At 37.2% G+C, this 20647-nt stretch overlaps 1 protein-coding gene and 1 pseudogene across 1 annotated transcript in view; one reads left to right on the top strand and one right to left on the bottom strand.

Annotated features, from left to right (window-relative positions):
* Positions 1 to 1426, top strand: part of LOC109062182 (choline/ethanolaminephosphotransferase 1-like) — a 7098-nt gene extending 5672 nt beyond the window's left edge. Inside the window, exons 7-10 of the mRNA XM_042712277.1 lie at positions 412 to 543; positions 633 to 791; positions 862 to 987; positions 1059 to 1426. Of these exons, the coding sequence (XP_042568211.1) occupies positions 412 to 543; positions 633 to 791; positions 862 to 987; positions 1059 to 1178 (537 nt within the window). The 3' untranslated portion in view covers positions 1179 to 1426. The remainder of the gene's footprint in view (positions 1 to 411; positions 544 to 632; positions 792 to 861; positions 988 to 1058) is intronic.
* A 1925-nt stretch (positions 1427 to 3351) lies between these two features.
* Positions 3352 to 20068, bottom strand: LOC109062183 (annotated as a pseudogene).
* Positions 20069 to 20647: the final 579 nt, after the last annotated feature.

The raw sequence follows: 20647 nt of genomic DNA, 5'->3' as shown, positions 1-20647 counted from the left end.
AGAAATAATGTTAACAAATATATTACATAATATAAACTAATGTACCTACATGAATTATATATATATATATATATATATATATTATAAAATATATGAATAAATAAATTATAAAAAATATTATAATACATTACATCTAATTTTGACATTTAAATTATTAATGTATAAATTCTATATAATTAAGTACTTGAATTATATATGTGTATACATATTATTATTATTATTATTATTATTATTATTATAAAATAAAATAATAATGATACATTACACAATGTAAATGATACAATAAAAGCTAATATTTTAAGATGTATTAAAACATGCATTACATCAACAGTTCTAAAAATGTATATTATTACATATGCATGCATTTGAATGTAACTAATGTTACCCGTTTCTCTCTCTCACATTCGACAGATTCCTGTAATAAACATCCAGGTGAAAATAATTCCAGCACTTTGCACATTTATTGCGGTGGTTTTCTCGTGCGCCGGTTACTTCAGAGTCATATTCACAGGCGGCGTGGGCAAAAACGGATCCACTATAGCGGTACACACCTCCCTCTGCTGTACATTATTATATCACACACACCGTGTCTCTCTCTTAACTGTGTGTGTGTGTGTGTGTGTGTGTTTCAGGGTACGAGTGTGTTATCGCCCGTCCTGCACATCGGCTCGGTTATCGTCCTCGCCATGATGATTTATAAGAAATCAGCCGTGCAGCTGTTCCAGAAACACCCCTGTCTCTACATTCTGGCCTTCGGCTTCGTTTCGGCCAAAATCACCAATAAACTAGTGGTGAGTAGAAGACGCTCGCGGACGCAGCCTTCGCTCCTGCCGCGCGTCTGAGCCGTGTTTGTCTCGTCAGGTGGCTCACATGACGAAGAGCGAGATGCATCTTCACGACGCGGCGTTTCTGGGCCCCGGCCTGCTGTTTCTGGATCAGTACTTCAACAGCTTCATCGACGAGTATCTGGTGCTGTGGGTTTCTCTGGTGAGGTCACGTCCGCTCAGATTCACGCTCACGTCACCGATGCCGTCTTTTAACCGTGTTTTACTGCGCAGGTTCTGTCTCTCTTCGATCTGGTGCGCTACTGCGCCAGCGTCTGCAGCGAGATCGCATCCCACCTGCACATCTGCGTCTTCAAGATCGAGACACAGAGTCCGGCGGTGGCCGTCGAGTGAGCGTTCGTACGCCTTCATCACAGCCTGCTACTAAACCAGAGCCAGAGGATCCTGATTCACTCCAGTCTGGGCTTAGAAGGGAGGAACAGTTAGGCAAATTCAATCTGAGATCGGGATGGGTTTGTCTCTTCATCAGATTTGGAGAAATGTAGCGTTGCGTCACTTGCTCACCAATGGATGTGAATGGGTGCTGTCAGAATGGATGTGAATGGGTGCCGTCAGAATGGATGTGAATGGGTGCCGTCAGAATGGATGTGAATGGGTGCCGTCAGAATGGATGTGAATGGGTGCCGTCAGAATGGATGTGAATGGGTGCCGTCAGAATGGATGTGAATGGGTGCCGCTGGATTTGTTTCATCTTTTGTCTTCTCCAGATGTTCACTGATGGAGTGCTGTGGATTACTTGTGATGCTTTTATCAGACTCTCATTCTGACGGCACCCATTCACATCCATTGGTGAGCAAGTCATGCAACGCTACATTTCTCCAAATCTGATGAAGAAACTAACTCATCCACATCTGGGATGGGATAAAACTGTTAGTTTTTTTGGCTGAACTGTTCCTTCAACGCAGTTTCTTCTTTTCCAGCGAATGAATGAACGAACAAACTAACGAAAGAACGAACTTCCGAAAGGTCACTTTTCTTTAGGTCATTATTTTAAGAAGATTGGAAATGTTTCTCGCCCTGCTTCAGCTCTACCCATGATGCATTGGGGCCGTCGGGGTCTGTATTATCAGTTTAACGACTCGTTCTCATGATTAAATCGGTTAAGCGAGTGAAGTCGAGTGTTTTAGCTCCATCTTTGTGAAATAATCAGGCCGTATTCCCCTCATCGCTCCGGTTCAACGTCAGCTGGTTTACAGTTCCTCTCAATGTTTTCGATCGAAAGCACTTCATTTATTGCTTTCATTCAGAGTTTTCATTGATTTAGATCACGCTGTGCCTGCTGCGTCAATCTCACAAACTAAAATAAAAAGCAAAACATAAGAAAATATATTTAGAAGAACAATAAAAGCCATTTTTAATTAATGACAATTTAAATAAAAAGTGTAAATATTACAATCAGTATAAAAAAAATCAATATTTACCATTTCTTGTGATTAAGAATTCATAGAAATAACAGTCCTAAAATGCGCTTCTAAATATAATTTATTTCTTTCGATTGAGAGCTGAAATATGATGAGATTGACTGTGTTTTACTTTGCTCCGTCTGAAATGTTCAGACGCTAAAACTCACAAATGCCAAGAATCTGTGTTTTCTCGAAGTATTTCAGTCTCGCTCATCGGTGTCGAGTTTTAATCGGAGTATGAACAATTGCCTTAAATATAACGTTTTGACATTTGCATGCTGTTCTGGTCATTTTCCTCGATTCTTGATTTCTAAACGTCCCTCTCAGGCGATTCACATGATGTAAAAATAAATAAATACAGATGTAATAAACCCATAAATACAAGACTACCAGAAAACAAGAAGCAACTTAACATATGAGCAATTGATTATATGCCAATGATTGATCGATAAGTAATCCAGTATGAGAGATATTAGATGTGTTGTATTCTTCTTCTCTTGCAGTATGAACCTGTTCACTCTTAATCGTCAGCTTGTTGCCAAATCCTTCCACTTTAACTTAACGAGAGACGGCAGATTTAAGCACTCATTAAATCCTGCAGATGGAAACGTCCGATGATATCTGTGTTTCTTCTCACTCGGTCGACGGAAAACCCGCCTGATTATGACTCGTAACAAACTGTTGGTTTGATTGTAACATTGCTCTGATTTTTGAATAAAAGCACTTGTAAAATAAAGATTGCTATATTTATGATAACGGGTGTTTTTTTTTTTGTTTTGTTTTTGCAGGCATTTGTAATAATGTAAATGGTTTATTTTGTATGTATTTTAAACGGTGTTATTCACTGAAACCATGATTATTATTAATTAATAATAATAATAATAATATTTTGAGCAACTGGGAGTTGGTGCACTATGCAAACTGCGTACTCTCCATATAGTGAGGTCTACAAATATGCTTTTTTATACCATTGTAAAAACAGTTAGTGAACAGTTAGTGAATTTTATGCAAAAATAACATTTAAAGCTCTTCATCATGGAAAAAAATGCAATAAAATACTCATTTAAGAACAGCCATAACATATGCAAATAATACACTTTAAATTATTTAAATAACATTTTTATTGTACTGTTTGTTACAATACTACATCAATACAAATCATCACTGACAATAATGAAAATCACACAAACGTTGTACACATGTAAAACAGTAAAACATAAGATTATTGAGGTTTAAAACCTCACAAACAAACATGCATCAGCTCGCTTTGTCGTATTGCATTAAAACAAAATACAAATAAACAGCATTAAATTTTGAGTGAATGTCTGAAGTGTGTTCATGAAGGGGAGAGGTACACTGAAGGCACGCTCTCTCACACCACCACGCCTCGCACCCATCCGGCCTTCTTCTTCTCCTTCCTCTTCCTCTCCTGATACTCGGACACCTTCCTGTGAAAGAACGCTAGAGAAGAACAAGAGCGCGATCACGACCACAGATGATGAGGCATGCTCTCACGACTGAACGTGAATTCTCTCGTGCAGGTTCGTTTCGCAGTATATAAAGCGCTTGATTGATGAAAACGAGTGTTCCTGAGCATGCCGAACGCGTCAGTGACGGGGAACGTTCTTTTGCTCTCTTCATCAATGTGAAGTCTTGATTTTTGCATTGCAAAAAGTATTTAAAAAATGCTTTTTTAAATTGCACTTTTGTTCTCGCAATTCAGACTGTTTTTTTTTCTCAGAATTCGGAGTTCATGTCTCGTTACTCAGTTTTTTTTTCGGCAAATGAATAACACACAAAAAAGATAATTACGACTTTTTAAATATCTAGACGTTTTTCCTCACAATTGCGACTTTTCTTCGCTGAATTGCGAATAGAAAAAAGTCAGAATTGCGAGGAAAAATATTTTTAAAAAAAGTCGCAATCAGCATTATTTTTAACCCCATGCCAGAAACAAGCTTCTATGTGTCTGTTTTATTTCATTGATCGTAAACTGCTTACGCAAACTGCCGATAAAAAAGCTGTTCTAAAACACATTCTTCCATTAAAGCGCTATTAGTTTCGAGTATTAAAATAAGCATCCCAGCTAACAAGAATATGTTCTATGAATGCTTTCTGAACTTTCCAAGTGAGAAAACATTTATGAATATTTATTTGGTTATTCAAACTTTAACAAACAAAATTTAAATAACAAAATTCAGATTTTACTTCAGTGTTGGGGGTAACGCGAGTTACGTAATCAGATTACTTTTTTTCAAGTAACTAATAAAGTAACGCATTACTTTATAAAATCTACAAGAGATTATCTGAGTTACTTTTTAAAAGTAGTACCGCAAGTTATTTCTTTTTCTAATTTATTGTTGAGAGAAATCAGATGTTACTGTAGTTCTAAAATATATATGAATATGCACCAAAAAAAAAACATTCAGTATTCCTCAAAATGAATAAAAATAATGCAACTCAGAATATGACGCAAACATGCAATAATTAAATGTTAAACAACACAAATATCCTTTATGTATTTAATCCCATTCTATGACTCAATGTATTTCCTTCTGAACTTTCGATGATCCAGTTCAACATACTAATACGCAAAAATTACTCTAGACAAACATTTGTGTGTTTTTTTTATTTTTATTGCTGAAGTGTGTTGAAATTTCTTCTTCTGCATTCTACTGTACAGACGAAAATGAACTTCCCTTCAGCCTGAGGCGTATTCATTTCACTGTTGGTGTGAAAACCATTTATATTTGCCTAAAATATAACTTTTTTATTTTAAAAACAAACAAGCAAGCCCTGCCCAGATTTAAAAAGTAACGCAAAAGTAACGTAACGCATTACTTTCCATAAAAAGTAACTACGCGACGTAATTAGTTACTTTTATATGGAGTGACGCAACATTGTAATGCACTACTTTTAAAAGTAACTTTCCCCAACACTGCCGACTTCGGAATGTTCGGAAACAAGCTGAAACATTTAAAAAAACGTACTTTCAGAAATAAAATGTTACATGCATGACGTTTTTGCACTAACATTATATTTAAAAAAAAACGGATAACTTTAAACAAAAATTCTATTTTTCTACATTTGAGAGAACGTTCCCTGTTAAAACACAGTCTTATTGTCTTATTTTAGGTTCCATTAAGAAAACGTAAAATCTCCAAAACCAACATCAGCGTCAGCAGCATCAGGGGTTTTTAGGGAGATCTCTTCAGTAAAACACGTCCTGCATTAGTCTGAGCTTCTTAAACTGATTAAGCATGTGTGTTTGTACCGTTAGGGTTGGCCTGCGTTTCCTCCTCCTGAATGAACAGATCGAACATCTGCGTCTGGATGAAGAGCTTGACGAAGCTCAGGTGTGATTTGTGTTCCACGGCCTTCAGGAAGCTCTTCTTCTGGAACTGGCGTGAGTTCCCGCTCCTCTTGAAGTGTGTCGAGAAGTGACCCACGCTCCGGACGAAGACGGACAGGAAGGCCTCGGACACCAGCCGGTTGAGCTCCTCCGTCGCTGCCAGAACACACAACAACAGGAAGTTGAGCGGCGCTCTTACGGGAAGCGGGCGGCTGGTGCGGTAAGGCTGGACTCACAGGCGTGGCGTGTGCGTGTGGACAGCCGCGACAGCAGCTCCTCCTTCAGTGTAGCAGGCAGGAGACACTCCTCGTCTCCAATCTGGAATCACACCATCATGATCAGGAGTTTAGGACGTTGCTATGCGGTTGCTAGGGTACTAACTGATTACATGTACTTGTTACATTTTATAATGCTCACAATCAGATTACAGTTACATTATTACATATTACTCACACAATGGCAGTAACTACTCACACTTTATAGATTCTTCTTTCTTTCTTTTTGTAATTATCCTCTTTAAAATCTTGCTGTGTGCGATACAATTTCTATTTTTAAAGTTCTGTTTAATGCACTTTTATGTTGTTGATATCAAGATATGGAGAATATTTTCTTTCTCTTTGCTTTTTTATTTAGATACCGTAAGTTTAAAACATGTAAGATAAAAGAGTAGTCCGAATACATGAGCTAAAACGAGTAACTTAATTACGTTACTGACTATAGTGCAGTACTGAGGGTGAACGAGACGACGAACAGAGTCTCAGCAAACACTGTAACGAGACTCGAGTGGAACTCAGAGAGAGTAAATGAAATCAGAGAAACTGTGTGAGACTCACTCTCGTGATGAATTTAGTTTCTGCTCCGGCCGACAGATCTACAATCATCAGCTGAGAGACACAATAACACAATCATCAGCACGTGAGACAAACACTGCGATATATCATTAATAATAATCATATTCAGTGTGAGAGTGTGTGTGTGTGTGTGTGTGTGTGTGTGTGAGTGTGAGTGAGTGTGTGTGGTGTATATGTGTGGTGTGTGGTGTGTGTGGGTGTGTGTGTGTGAGTGCGGTGTGTGTGTGTGTGTGTGTATATGTGTGTGTGTGTGTGTGTGTGTGTGAGAGAGTGTGTGTGTCTGAGAGAGTGTGTGTGAGTGTTCAGTGAGAGTGTGTGTGTGTGTGTGTGAGTGAGAGTGTGTGTGTGAGTGAGAGTGTGGGGTGTGCAGTGAGAGTGTGTGTGTGAGTGTGAGTGTGTGTGAGTGTGTGTGTGTATATGTGTGTGTGTGTGTGTGGTGTGTGTGTGTGTGTGTGTGTGAGGTGCGGTGTGTGTGTGTGTGTGATGTGAGAGTGTGTGTGTGTGTGTGTGTTTGAGTGTGTGTGTGTGTGTGTGTGTGTGTGGTGTGTGAGTGAGAGGTGTGTGTGTGTGTGGTGTGTGTGAGTGACGCTGTGGGAGTGAGGGTGTGTGTGTGTGAGTGTGAGGGTGTGTGTGTGTGTGTTGTGTGTGTGTGAGTGAGAGTGTGTGTGTGAGGTGAGCGTGCTGGTGTGTGTGTGTATATGTGTGTGTGTGTGTGTGTGTGTGTGTGTGTGTGAGTGGAGAGTGAGAGTGAGTGGTGTGTGTGTGGTGTGTGAGTGAGTGTGTTTGTGTGTGTGGTGTGTCGTGTGGTGTGGTGTTTAGAGTGTGATGTGTGTGTGTTGTGTGTGTGTGTTGTGTGTGTGAGTGAGTGAACGTGAGTGAGTGAAAGTGAGTGAGTGTGGCTGTGAGGAGTGATGTGAGTGAGTGTGTGTGTGTGTGTGTGTGTGTGGTGTGTGTGTGTGTGTGTGTGTGGTGTGTGTGAGTGAGTGTGAGTGAATAGTGAGTGAGTGTGTGTGTGGTGTGTGTGTGTGTGTGTGTGTGTGTGTGTGTGAGTGAGTGAGTGAGTGAGGTTGTGTGTTGCTTGTGTGTGTGTGTGTGTGTGGTGTGGTCTGTATGTGTGTGTGAGAGAGTGTAGTGAGTGAGTGTGTGTGTGTGTGTGAGGCGTGAGTGATGTGATGTGAGTGGAGTGAGTGAGTGAGTGAGTGATGTGTGAGTGTGTGTGTGCGGGTGTGATGTGTGTGTGTGTGTGTGTGTGTGTGTGTGTGTGTGTGTGTGAGAGAGTAGGTAAGAGAGAGTGTGTGTGTGTGTGTGTGTGTGTGTGTGTGTGTGTGTGTGTGAGAGGACGAGTAAGTGAGTGAGTGGTGTGGTGTGTGTGTGTGTGTGTGTGTGTGTGTGTGGTGGTGTGTGGTGTGTGTGTGGGTGTGTGGTGAGTGAGTGTGTGAGGTGTGTGTGTGGTGTGTGGGTGTGTGTGGTGTGTGTGTGTGAGAGTGTGTGTGTGTGTGTGTGTGTGTGTGTGAGACTGACGTCGCTGTGGTCCGTCAGCAGGTCCAGCATGCTCTTCTGGACTCAGAGAAGATAAACAGCAACAGATGCTACAGAACACAAACACACACGAAAACAAACACATCCATAATAACCAAAAAAATATTTCCATAACAAACACACACACAAACATTAACAAATACAAATACTAAAAAGGCTGAAACAAAAACCTCCACACACACACATTTATAAGTGGTCAAAAATTTTTTCTTTATTTTCGTAATTATTATAATATACATAAATCTACAAAATGTGCAAAAAAAGCTAATATACATTATATATATAAAAAAGATTGTTAGTATAAATATTATCTATAAAAGGATTTAACATTATTATGATTAATATTATAATCATAAAATAAAAAGCATTCTTTAAAAAAAAAATTTTAATTATTAAAAATTAATAAAATGCATCAATATAATTTTTTTAATATATTCACGATCATATTTATGTAAGTCAATTTTTTTTAAACGCTTTAATATTTGTTAAAAATTTCTTATTTTTATATTCAAAATTTATATTAGTAAGTATAAATTGTCTAAAGAATATATTTAAAACATTGATATTAAAATATAAAATGTTTTCATTTTATACGAGTTTTAATCATTTTAACTTTTAAATCTATAAAATATTTTAAATAATGTAAAAAATGTGTACATTTTACATAATTTTTTTTACATAATGTAAAAAGTCAATATTACATTTTATACATCAAATGACTTTATTTTTTACTTTTATATAATGAATATTTTATCATATTGAATAATTATTAGCTAGATAAAATAATTATTAGATAAATATTATCATAAATAATTATTCATATAATATATTAAAAATATACAATAAATATTACATACAAATATTCACTGATTAATAAATTTCACTTAACATTAAATTTTTTTTAACATTAATCTTTTATATTTAATAATTATTGATTATTTTAAGTGTTAATATTATAGCAAATAATTATTAAAAACAATTACAAATAACCTAATGATTTCTTTAAAACATATTTAAGCTTTCAGTTTTAATATTTTCCGTATGATTTCTAAATACTACAGAATATTGAATAGATGTGTGTGATATATATTAAATATTGCATATTCAACCATTTTTAAACGTATTATATTTATAAATATTCTATTATGAAATAATATACAAACGTATTCTTTCATAGGGTCACTCAACCCTGCGTCACTATGACGCGATGGGAACGCCCAGCGCAGATGGGAACGTCTTTATGGGTGTGCTGGGATTGTATGAAGCCCGTATAGAGAATAACCTAATTCTTCCATGCCTCGATGCTCGGTGCGTCGCCTCAGTGCTATCTTACGTCGCCATCCTTTTTATACTGGCGAAACACACCATAGCTCCTCAGATTTCTTCTGGCCTTCACGAAGAGAGCATTTTAGCCCTTCTGTTGCGTTTTTTCTGGCCACGATATTCAGACTGTTTTGCGTTGTTGAGCGTTCTTCATTGCCACTTCGGTGACCTGTTGATAGTGAAACACATGTTCTCCTTGCAGTGAAGTGGCATGGCATTTCATCAGTTGTCAGCCGCACGTTCTCTTTCATTGAGCGGACGACCCACACGATAAGTGTGTGTAAGTGTTTGTTGCATGCGCGCGAGGCACGGTTTACGGAGCTTTCTAATGCTAAATTCTCCATTTCAATACCCTCTGCAAAAAAAACTAGACCAGAAACCGTGCCTACTCGGAGCTTGTAGACGTGCAGGTGCGCACCACAGAGAGCTCTCTTTTGATTGGCCCTACGAGGCCCACAAAATTCCAGTCATCTAAACTCAACGAGCGGTATCTGAGGTGTCCCAAATTCGAGAAGCAGCCCTTTTCAGCGATCTGCCATCCATGAGATCTCCCTATCCTGGAAGTAGCCTTTTTATCGCCTGCCTGATGCACAACATTTAAGGATACCTGCTCGACAGGACCGGCCTTTCGCTTAATAAGGGTGTCGCACAGTTACTTCTGCACCCTTTATATGGCAGGACCCCCTCGTTCTTCTGAGAGGGGTCAGTTGATTGAGCTCTGTTTACCCTCGCCAATGGTTACGGCGGACGCCTACCTCGCTAACAGGCTGGGGATTCAGGGACAGACGTTTGCAGAGATTGGGCGGGGAGAGTTCCTCTCTTGGTCACATAAACAGCTTGGGAGCTGGAGCCGTGATCCTACTCCTAGCCCCAGTTCTGGCTGTCTCAGACCGTGGTTCTGGGAGCTGTTTTTTTAGGGCGTTTGGGAGAGAACGATCGAGCAGAAAATTTCTGTAGTTACAATATAGCTTCAAGGCAAGATCTGACACCCTCAACCCGAGATCTGGAAGCTGTGGGCATGGCCCCAACAAGGCCACCAGCTTTTACTTTTAGTCTTCCTGCTGATGTTCAGGAGACGGTGGCTTGTGCCAGAGCCCTTTCCACGAGGAGGCTGTATTCCTCCAAGTGTAAGGTCTTTGAGTCATGGTGCTTGGCCCGTGTGATGGACCCAGTCAGCTGCGCTGTAGGTCCAGTGCTGGGGCTCCTGCTAGAAACACTTGCAGTGGGAGCGGCTGCTACTTCCCTGAGAGTTTGTCGCGACATCGCCGCTTGGAGAGAGTTGGATGAAGCTCACCTGAGGAGATATGGTTGGTCTCCATGTTTATACGTGGGGTTCGGCATCTGAAGCCAGCACACCCGCTTGGAGTTTCCTCTTTGGATTTGTCAGTCGTCCTGCAGTCTTCAATAAAAGCTCAATATAAGACCCTTTAGACACCTCCAATTCGGATCTCCAGACCCAATTTTAACCCAATGTTACTGCTAATTGTTCCCTCAAAGTTCTCTGAAGCAAGTTGCAAGCTCTCTTGACTTGTGCATGGTCTTCGTCTCTCAGTGTTCAGGGCACATTCCACCAGGCTTCCTCTCAAGCTCTTTTTAGGAGAGTCCCCCTAGAGGATATTTGTGTAGTGGCAGGATGGTCCTCTCCTCACACTTTTATCAGGTCCTATAATTTGGATCTTGACACGGCTCCTGTTTACCGGGTCATGTCTGCTTGAACCAGCTGGGGGTATTATCTGGTTCTTCATCGGGTCAGATACGGGTTGGTATATCGCCTTGCACTAGCAACGCGGCGTTGAGTGAACCTATGAAACAGAACGTCTCGGGTTACTTCCGTAACCAGTGTTCTCTGTGTAGGGAACGAGACGCTCCGTCTGCTGCCAAGCTCCTTGCACTGCTGCCAAGAGGCCTTTTTTTTAAATACTATACTATGAATATTTGATGTGTAATAATGATTAATTATTAATAAATGACTCCTCTGAAGTGCTGTAAATCTGCGGCTGCGCTGGTCACCTGAGCTCCTCAGAGATGAAGATGATGCGTCGCTCCATGACGGTGGCGGCGAACACCATCAGCACCTCCTCGTCGCTCAGGCAGCGGAAGAGCGTGTGGAAGTCCACGTGTTCGAGCCAGGACTCTGCGGGCCGCGTCAGACTGATGATCTGAGAGCAGAGGCGTTATCTGTAGCGCTGCTGAGCCGCAAACGTGTGCACAGAAGTCAGACTGAAACGCACCTCGGTTCCGGCGTCCGGGATGAAGCTGCTGACGGTGACGGTGTTTCCGGGCGAAGGCAGCGGCGCCTCCCGCAGGCTCTGCATGAACGGATAGATCATGGCTTTGGAGATCTGCCTGCGCTTCTCTACCTCGTCAAAAGATCTGCGCAAAAAGACCCACACACACGGGAGTCAGTTTTGTAGGGGTAAAAAAGGTTTGTGTGGTGGGGGTTGTTTTTGTGTGTGTGTGTGTTGGGTGTTGTTGGGTTGTGTGTGTGTGAGTGTGTTTCCTTACCTTTTTTTTGAGAAAAAAAAAATAGTCCCCCCCACCCCCCCCCCCGAGAGCGAGAGGCCACGCGGCTGATGATGCAGTACGCCTCTGGAACACGAGCGCCGCGTCCGTCCGGCTGACAGAGAGAGAGAGAGAGAGAGAGAGAGAGAGAGAGAGAGAGAGAGAGAGAGAGTAGGGAGAGAGGGTCGTGAGAGGAGAGAGAGGAGATGAGAGAGGAGAGAAGACGAGAGAGCGTGGAGGAGCGAGGAGCAGAGTGAGAGAGAGGTGAGGAGAGAGGAGGAGAGAGAGAGAGACAGAGATGAGGAGCTCTGAGAAGAGAGAGAGAAGAGAGAGGAGAGAGCGAGAGCAAAGAGAGAGAGTAGATAGAGGAGAGGGGCGGGAGAGAGAGAGGGGAGCGAGAGAGAGAGAAAGAAAGAGCGAGAGCAAGAGAATACCAGAGAGAAGATAGAGCAGAGAGAGAGCTCATGAATTATTCAGCAATCATTCTGATTATATGCTAATGAGGTCCGCTTTCACTGATAGTCATTTCATAATTTATAATAATAGAATGAATAACGTTTAAAAATATTAACATTGTAATTATAAAATGATAAAGTTTTTCACCCAAAATTATTAAACAACCCCATTTTACTTTCTTCCATTCCCCCCCCCCCATTGGTAAATAAAATAAAAATAAATCTAAAAAATCAATATAATTAAAACTTTAATCTTTTAAAAATATTCAAAAATATTTAATATAAAATAAAAACATTAAAATTAAAAAATATAAAAAAATAATAAACAATATTAAAAAATAACTTTAAACTATAAAATATATTCTGAAATATTCCCTATTAGAATAGTATAAAAACACCCATTCTAATGGACTAATTATAAAACCATTTATTAACATGATGAATAATGTTTTTTTCTTTCAAATTATAAATTTCTTTTACTTTTTACCTTGTAATCCCCAAATACTAAATACTATAATACGAAAATATATAATTGTAATAACTATAGAACAATTTTTTTTATTATATTTAAAAGTTACATTTTATTTTTTTTATTTTTTATTTTAAACGTAATATTTTATGATTAACATTTATCAATAAACATAGATAAAAAAATCATTAAAAATAATTATTAAAAAATAACATAAAATACAGATCAAAAAAAAACATTATAAACATTACCAAAAAAATCAAAAAAAAAAATATTGTCATTTAATATTATCTGTAAATTTAAATAATTAACTAGAGGAAATTTTAGGGAAATGTTAAGAAATAAACATGTAAAATAATGATTAATAATATGACGGTTTTTAATACATTTTATCATTTAACTATTTTACACGTGAAGATTCGTGTGATATTTAAAAATGCTTGAAGTTCACCAGCAGTCTCCTGCAGTATCCGTTCCTCCGGCTGCCGTCAAGCTCAGTCAGAACGAACGAGAACGTCTCACTGCAGAGAGTCAACAAACCAGAGAGTTTCAGAAACGCTCTCCAAACCAACACACACTTCCTGTACATGATGACTGAGACGCTACAGTCAGAAAACCATTCAGAGAATCAGTCAGAGAGTCAGTCCAAGATTCATTGAGAGAGTGATTCTGAGATTCACTTGGAGAATTATTCAGAGAATCGTTCAAAGATTCAGTCAGAGAGAGATTCACAGAGAAAGTCTGTGGTTTTCAAATGTCTTGAATGTTTGGCTCATTTTGAAGAATGCTGGTGACCGCAATTGATTGACGGTAGCCATTGACTCAGAATATCTGGGGGTGGGGTAACACGAGGGAGTGAATTTCCATTTTAGTGTGAACTGTCACTTTAAGAGAAACCAGGACTGTCAGTCTCACAGTTCCTGCGGACGTTTACTGTTTCCATCAGCGTCAGCGTGCAAAAGTGTGAAAATGATGCGTGTGTGTGGTTGCAGGAGAGGTTAAAAGTAGTGGACGAGTGTGTGTGTGTGTGTGTGTGTGTGTACCTCTTGTATTCGGTCAGAGGAGCCCAGTTGATTGTTGTTTCCTCGGGAAGCAAGAAGAGATGTAGCGGCCGTCCGCACACTTCTCCTCTTCCTCGCGCTGCAGACGGCCCATCACCTCACGCTACACACACACAATACATTCATCATTTTTACAAATATTCTTTAATGAATAATATTTCTCAATTAAACATATATACACTTAATATAAAACATACAAAATTATACAAATTACAAAAAAAAACAATTAAACATAAAATATATAAATAAATAAAAACATTGTGGATTTATTACAAACTATAAATACGGAAATATCTAATATATTTAAGGAATAATGTTTTTTAAAATATTCAAAAAATATTAATACATTTAATACAAATAAAAAATATATATAAAAAATTACTAATATTAATACAAAAAAAACAAATAAAAAATATAAATAAAGTATAAGTCTAAAAAAAAAAAAAAATAAAAAAAAAATAATATATAAATGTTTATTATTTAGGTTAAATAATAGATACCTAGTACATAGTCAGAATAGTATGTAAAATACAAAAACAAACTTGTAAACAATATCAAAATTAAACCTTTCTAACCAAAGCTATAACCTTTTTTCATTAATTTTTTCATGTAAAAATAATTTTCAATTTATTTTAAAATATTAAATATTTGTAAATAAATACTTTACATATGATGTATTTGTATATTTATTAACTATATATGCTATATTTTTATAAACAGTTCAAAGTGAAACATTCAAACATGAATGTAAAAATGTAATATTTAATACAAACACAAAAAACATGAATAAAGATGGTTTTTTGTTTTCCTTCAAATATCCAAAAATCCCCCTAGTTTCACTATACATGTCTATTGTTTTAAAAATATAAAAAATGCTTTTTACTTGGGTTTTAAATCAACTGGGTTAGTTAATTTTTAGGATTACATGCATTAAATTAACTAGTGTATCAACAATTATTTATTTTTAAATACCTATGCAAGTTTTTTAATTTTTTTTAAATTGGAAATTAATTGAAATAGGTGTACATAAATATTTACTTTTTCAAAACCCACCCAAATATTAGACAAAAAGGGTCAATAACTTTATCATTTATTTCGCCCCATATATATATGTAATTATAGAATACTATAAAAAAATATTTTCAACAACGTTTATGAAAAAATTATTATACACAGATTATTTTGGGTTAATCTACAGATTACCTTACACACGGTGTTTTTACGCATAGGAAATGTTATTTTTGGTATATTTTATTAACGAAAATGTAAATAAAAAATTTGCCCCCCCCCCCCCCCCTTATATTTTTTTTTATAACAGTTTTTTCCCAGAAGTGGAAACATTTTATGCACAAACTATTTAAATTAAAAAAAACAAACATTCAAACATGAATGTAAAAATGTAATATTTAATACAAACACAAAAAACATTTATGAATATTTTAACTTTTTTAATTTTATACACACACACACTAGTTTCATTATACATTTCCATTATTAATCAAAATACTTAAAAAAAATTTATTTTTTTTTATTTTTCTTAAATATTACTAAGATATTTAATATTTTTAGACAAATGCATTTAAAATACCTATGTATTAATATATTTATTAAAATATTTTACAACAGATATGCATGTTAATTTTTACTTTTTTTACATTTACTTTTTTTACATTACATTTTAAGAATGTAATAAAATGAAATAGTTGTACATAAATATTTCTATAGTTTTAGAAAAATTATAAATTTTATTTATATTTATATACACTTTTTTACGAAAAAAAATTATATATACAGGTACTTTATAAATATATATACAGATTACCTTTTTACATGTCACGGTGTGTGTGTCTGTGTGTGCGTGTGTGTGGTCTGACCTTGGGGAACTGGTAGGTGATGTGGGGCTCGTAACCTTCTTTGTTCCTCCTCTTCCTCAGACTGACCACCAGCAGATAGTCGAAGAAGAGCTGACCCCTGTGACTGCGTCCTGCAGGAGGCGCCGTGGCCGGAACCAGATGCACGCCAGGATCAGAGGACATGCGCTCTGAACACACACACACACATACCAAGCCTCTCATCAAAAAACCACAACTTGACCCCAAAGAACTAGTTAATTATAGACCGATCTCGAATCTCCCTTTTCTTTCAAAGATACTAGAAAAGGTAGTATCCTCACAATTATGTTCCTTCTTAGAGAAAAATGTTATCTGTGAGGATTTCCAGTCAGGATTGAGACCGTATCATAGTACTGAGACTGCTCTCCTTAGAGTTACAAATGACCTGCTCTTATCATCTGATCGTGGTTGTATCTCTCTATTAGTGCTTTTGGATCTTAGTGCTGCGTTCGACACTATTGACCACAACATTCTTTTGCATAGACTAGAACACTTTTGCCATTAATGGAAGTGCATTAGCATGGTTTAAATCGTACTTATATGACCGCCATCAATTCATAGCAGTGAATGAAGAGGTATCATATCGATCACAAATGCAGTATGGAGTACGTCAAGGCTCAGTACTAGGGCCGTTACTCTTCACGCTTTACATGTTACCCTTGAGAGATATTATCAGGAAACACGGTGTTAGCTTTCACTGTTACGCTGATGATACTCAGCTCTATATTTCTTCGCGGCCTGGTGAAACATACCAATTTGAAAAACCAACGGACTGCATAGTCGATATAAAAAACTGGATGATGAGTAATTTCTTACTGCTAAATTCTGAAAAAACAGAGGTGTTAATTATAGGGCCTAAAAACTCTGCATGTAATGACCTAGAACACTGTCTAAGACTTGATGGCTGCTCTGCCAATTCTTCGTCATCAGTTAGGAACCTAGGTGTGGCTATTTGATAGCAACCCCTTTCCTAAGAAAGACACGTTTCTAGCATTTGTAAAACTGCATTTTTCCATCTCAAAATATATCTTAATTACGGCCTATGCTCTCAATGTCAAAATGCAGAAATGTTAATCCATGCGTTTATGACCTCAAGTTTAGACTATTGTAATGCTCTATTGGGTGGTTGTTCTGCACGCTAAGTAAACAAACTCCAGTTAGTCCAAAATGCAGCAGCTAGAGTTCTTACTAGAACCAGGAAGTATGATCATATTTAGCCCGGGTTCTGTCAACACTGCACTGGCTCCCTATCAAACATCGTATAGATTTTAAAATCTTGCTTTATTACTTATAAAGCCCTGAATGGTTTTAGCACCTCAGTATTTGAACAAGCTCTTGTTACATTATAGTCCTCCACATCCGCTGCGTTCTCAAAACTCTGGCAATTTGATAATACCTAGAATATCAAAGTCATCTGCGGGCGGCAGATCCTTTTCCTATTTAGTGCCCCGAACTCTGGAATAACCTACCTAACATTGTTCGGGAGGCAGACACACTCTGTCAGTTTAAATCTAGATTAAAAACCCATCTCTTTAACCTGGCTTACACATAACACACTAATACACTTCTAATATCCAAATCCATTAAAGGATTTTTAGGCTGCATTAATTAGGTAAACCGGAACCGGGAACACTTCCCATAACACCCGATGTACTTGCATTAGAAGAATGGCATCTACGCTAATATTAGTCTGTAATTTTCCTAATTAATGTTGTTCAGTTGCTTTGACACAATCTGTATTATTAGCACTATATAAATAAAGGTGACTTGACGTATGTGTGACATTTGGCAACAGACACTTCTGAGAAACTCTCCAGTGCCAAACCACAGGCAGAACAATGAAGAGGTGAGATGATCACAAACACACCCTGTGCTGTGAAACCTCATAGGAAACAACACCGGAGCATCTGACAGCTGCACAATGAGTTCTCACTTCTCTCATCAATCCTGCTGTTTAATTCATAACCACATGGCATTACAGAGCTGTTTCTCACTCACTGTCATCAGAACTCAAGATCTGATCTCAACTCTTCATGTTTATATCTACAGTCTCTGGAGAACTGACCACGCCTCCTCTGGTGACACGAGAAATATATACACCATTGTTTACTAATAGTGAAATAATATTTACAAAATGCACAAAAGTAAATACTTTAAAAAGTTAAAACATATAAATATATAAAAATATAGATAAATTATGATGTTATAAGTACTATTTCATTAAATGTACTATATTTAAGTATGAATTTGAAATACATAAATATTTTCATTAAGAAAAATATATATAAAAACAGAAATTGAAGGTAGATCACACACACATATACACGACATATATATTGTGTAATGTATTATTTTATTATATTTTATTATAATATATATTTTGTTTAAATATTTCACAATACTCTAAAATAAATATTAAAAAATTTATTAAAATATATTTTACGTACAATTAAGGGTTAAACAAAAACATTAAATAATTTATGTATAATAAAAACCTATCCTCTAAATAAATATAAACAAAAACACACACACACAAAACAAATAAAAAAACAAACAAAATCAAACACACAAAATAAAAACATTTTAAAATAAAATAAATTATGTGTGTATTTTTTTTTGTAAAATATATATATATTTTTGCATATGGTTATATATATATTGTTTTATTTTATGTATATATATATATATATAGTAAAAAATAAATGGATTACATGTATTAATGTTTTAATACATGACAAATATGACTAAATATTTAATAATAAAAATGATAATAAAATATGTATTAAAATAGAGCTAGGTTTATGGGTATATAAAAATATCTACTTTTCTCTCGATGTATGGATTAGTCTGTAAAATGTGTGTGACTCACTGGCTCTGCGGAGTTTCTCCTGAAGTGTGGAGAACATGGAGCTGATCTTCTTCATGGCTCCGTGATCCATGTCTGCCAGAATATCAGCTGGACACACACACACACACACACACACACACACACACACTGATTGTTATCAGCATCAGCTCAGTATACATGTTGGGAAATTCTCAGGAATTCATGACTGAATCATCGCATTAATTTTCATTTTAACTGCCAAGCTACAAAAGGCCAAACAAACACAACCACAGGTCAAGAGTGTGTGTGTGTGTGTGTGTGTGTGTGTGTGTGTGTGTGGGAGAGAGTGTGTGTGTGTGTGGGAGAGGGAGAGTGTGTGTGTGTGTGTGTGTGTGTGTGTGTGTGTGGGAGAGGGAGAGTGTGTGTGTGTGTGTGTGTGTGTGTGTGTGTGTGTGTCTGTGTGTCTGTGTGTGTCTTCAAGTCTCACTTCTACAACAGAAGACATTCATCCGTCACACACTTAGTTTAGAAAGTTCAGACAGGAACTTACTGTGTGTGTGTGTGTGTGTGTGTGTGTGTGTGTGTGTGTGTGTGTTTTCTGCTTAAGGTGCCAAAAATTGGCCTCACAATGCAAACCTGACTTTAATCCTCATGATGAGGACATGATCATTCTAACAGCTAAAGCACACAAAACATCTTATTATTTAATACGTCTTACTAAACTTAAAAAAAAGTGTTCTCTGTGAGGACATAACATATAACAGCGACACGTGAGTGTTTGGCGTGTGTGTGTGTGTGTGTGTGTGTGGTGTTTATATATGTGTGTGTGTGTGTGTGTGTGTGTTTATATGTTCATTCATATATATGTGTGTGTGTGTGTGTGTGTGTGTGTGTTTATGTCTCTGTGTCTGTGTGTGTGTGTTCAAGTCTCACTTCTACAACAGAAGACATTCATCCGTCACACACTTAGTTTAGAAAGTTCAGACAGGAACTTACTGTGTGTGTGTGTGTGTGTGTGTGTGTGTGTGTGTGTGTGTGTGTGTTTTCTGCTTAAGGTGCCAAAATTGGCCTCACAATGCAAACCTGACTTTAATCCTCATGATGAGGACATGATCATTCTAACAGCTAAACACACAAAACATCTTATTATTTAATACGTCTTACTAAACTTAAAAAAAGTGTTCTCTGTGAGGACATAACATATAACAGCGACACGTGAGTGTTTGGCGTGTGTGTGTGTGTGTGTGTGTGTGTGTGTGTTTATATGTGTGTGCGTTTACGTGTGTGTGTGTTTATATGTGTGTGCGTTTATATGTGTGTGTGTTTACGTGTGTGTGTGTGTGTGTGTGTGTGTGTGTGTACTCACTGTCGGCGGTAGTTCGCTGTCCTGTGCTCGTCTTGTCTCTGCTCATCTCTGCTCTTCACACACACACTCACACACACTGCTGTATGTCTGACACACTCACACACACTCTCAGACTGTAGAGAGTCTCATCTCAGCGGTGAAGGAACGCGTGCGCGCGGAGGGGCGGAGTCATCGCGAGAGGACACGCCCACACACAGGACACGCCCCCGTCGGTTGTCAGAGTGTTTATGCGCTTGATATGATGGTTGGCATAAATCTGCTGGGATGTGACTTTAAACCTGATAAACTGCCAGCGGAAAGGATTGTTCCTGTGATTTCTGTTCAGCAGAAAAATTAACATGCATTTTCTATAGATTAAAAACTATATAAGATATTTAGTCAAGTGCATCTTTCACGGGAAGGGAAACATATTTAAATTAAATCATTTTGATATATGTATGTAGGCTAAGTTATAATAATAAAAATGTAAAATGTGTGAATAAATATTTATGAATAGGCCCATTTGTTATTTTGAGATAGCCTATTGAAGAATTACATTTTTCTTAAAAATGATGAAAAACACATTTTAGAGAGAGAGAGTAATAAATATATATATATAGAAAACATAATTTAGGCATATTTACAAGTGCATCTTACATAAAACATGTATAACATGCATTTTCTATAGATTAAAAACTATATAAGATATTTAGTAAAGTGCATTTTACGTAAAACATGTAAAATTGTCTGTATATATATAGAAAAATAATCTTAATGCAAACG

The sequence above is a fragment of the Cyprinus carpio genome, chromosome A22, assembly GCF_018340385.1.
Source record: "Cyprinus carpio isolate SPL01 chromosome A22, ASM1834038v1, whole genome shotgun sequence".
Classification (NCBI taxonomy): domain Eukaryota; kingdom Metazoa; phylum Chordata; class Actinopteri; order Cypriniformes; family Cyprinidae; genus Cyprinus; species Cyprinus carpio.
Note: the sequence above shows the minus strand (reverse complement) of the source record. Positions and strands in the feature narration are given on the sequence as shown.